At 44.1% G+C, this 2,042-nt stretch overlaps 1 protein-coding gene across 1 annotated transcript in view; it reads left to right on the top strand.

Moving 5' to 3' along the window:
• The window catches only part of IFFO2 (intermediate filament family orphan 2), a gene marked incomplete at its 5' end in the record, with an annotated part of 36,332 nt that overhangs the window by 20,426 nt on the left and 13,864 nt on the right, over positions 1–2,042 (top strand). The window contains one exon of the mRNA XM_015648012.1: positions 1,556–1,717. Within this exon, the coding sequence (XP_015503498.1) occupies positions 1,556–1,717 (162 nt within the window). The remainder of the gene's footprint in view (positions 1–1,555; positions 1,718–2,042) is intronic.

The following is a 2,042-nucleotide window of genomic DNA, read 5'->3' as shown; positions in this document are numbered from 1 at the left end:
CAGGAGAACCAAAGATAAACCAGGAGAACCAAAGATAAGGCTCAGGGAAAGTGCTCTGCAGGATTTGAAGGATGCCCAGGAAAGCCCTGGGAGTGTTTGTTTGGAGGCTGACTGGGAAAATAATCAATTTTGGGAGGCAAATAGTCAATTTTGGGAGGCAAATAGTCAATTTTGGGAGGAAAATAGTCAATTTTGGAATGGAGAAGTGCAGGATGTTGGCTCGTGGCTCTTTTCTTCCTGCAGATAAACATCAGAGGTCCTGGGGGTGAGGTTGTGTCGAGTGGGGCAGAGTTGAGAGAGGTTTATTTTGCTCAGGGTGTTTGGAAAATATAAATCTCTAAAGGTGGTTCACAGGGGCTGGAAAAAACTCTGTGTAAAAATTAAAAACTGTGTAAAATTGTGTAAAAATTTAAAATTAAAAGTTCAAATCTCCAGATGTGGTTCACAGGGGCTGGAGAAAACTCTGTGTAAAAATTTAAACCAAAAAACCTTAAATCTCCAGATTTGGTTCACAGGGACCGGAAAAGACTCTGTGTAATAATTAAAAACTGTAAAATTATGTAAAAAATTAAAACTAAAAGCTCAAATCTCCAGATGTGGCTCACAGGGGCTGGAAAATACTCTCTGTAAAAATTAAAAACTGTGTAAAATTGTGTAAAAATTTAAAACTAAAAGTTCAAATCTCCAGATGTGGCTCCCAGGGGCTGGAGGAAACTCTGTGTAAAAATTTAAACCAAGAAAAAGTAGGGAAAAAGCAAACCAAACCAAGAAAAAGCCCAAAGCTTTCCTCTTAGAAAGGGATTTTGATGTTTAAAATTGATCTACAAAGGGTTTTTCCATCTTTGTGTCCCAGGTGGAAGCATTGCTCCGGACTGGGACTGTCCAGGAGAGCAAGACTAGGATGGAAAATTTGAATATTTATGCTTTGGGGGGTGTTTTTTAATGTTTTTTCCTTTGTTAGAAGTTCTGAGTGAGTTAGAAATTAGAATTACTACAAGGCAGGGATTTCCACACAGGAATTTTGATGTAGAACTTTTGCTGGGCTGGAGGCCAGGTCAGTGCCAAGGTTTTCATGGATCTCTTTGGATCCAGCCACCATTTGCCGGTTCCACGCTCTGGATTCTGGTTTGGATTCTGCTTTAACAGCAGCTTTTGTGTCTGGAAAGAGGGGAAGTGTTAAATCCTGGCCAGAATTTCCATTTCATTCTCTGCACAGCCCAGAATTGGGGGTGTTTTACATTTTTTAAAGTGTTTTTTATGGAATCCCAGAATGGTTTGGGATGGAAGGGACAATCCAGTCCCACCTCAGCCTCGAGTGCTCCCAGGGCAGCCTCAGCTTCTCTGGCCATTCCATTGTCCCGTTCCTGGAGGTTCCCTGAGCATTTTTGGGGTGGGTAGAGGAATTTTCTTCCCCCCTCTGAGTCGGAACTTTGTTGGAATTTGCGGAGCCGTGCCCGAGGCCAGGGCACGACGTTTAACCAGCGGTGAGGCCCGGGGTTCCAGAGATACTGCGGGCTGTCTCCTCTTGCCTGAACTGTGTAATAACAGAAGATAATCCCTGCTGTCCTTCCTGCAGCCCATGACAGACCTGGACACAAAGATCCAAGAAAAGGCCATGAAGGTGGACATGGACATCTGCCGCCGAATCGATATCACGGCCAAGCTGTGCGATGTCGCGCAGCAGCGCAACTCGGAAGACGTTTCCAAGATTTTCCAGGTGATTAGGCCCTGAATTTTCCATAGGGTAGGGCAGGAGGGAGCAGAGAAATGTGGTCCAGGTCATTTTTTTTTATTTTTTTTTTGCCTTTTCTTGAGCTCTGTAGCCATAAAACAAAGCCCCCGCTGTCTGTCAGTGTCAGGAGCTGCACCAAGAGCACAAAGGGACAGTGTTTAACAAAAAAAAGGAGTCCCAGGATGATCTTTAAGCCATGCTGAGTCTGGTGTGAGTCTGCACTGAGTGCAGGGAAAGAAAAACGCAGAGTTATAGGGTCTAGGTTTGTATAATCCCTCCCATTTGTTCCCGTCACAAGTGAGAGCTTTGA

Source organism: Parus major, chromosome 21 (assembly GCF_001522545.3).
Source record: "Parus major isolate Abel chromosome 21, Parus_major1.1, whole genome shotgun sequence".
Classification (NCBI taxonomy): domain Eukaryota; kingdom Metazoa; phylum Chordata; class Aves; order Passeriformes; family Paridae; genus Parus; species Parus major.
The sequence above is the reverse complement of the archived record's forward strand: the minus strand, read 5'-3'. Positions and strand labels throughout refer to the sequence as shown.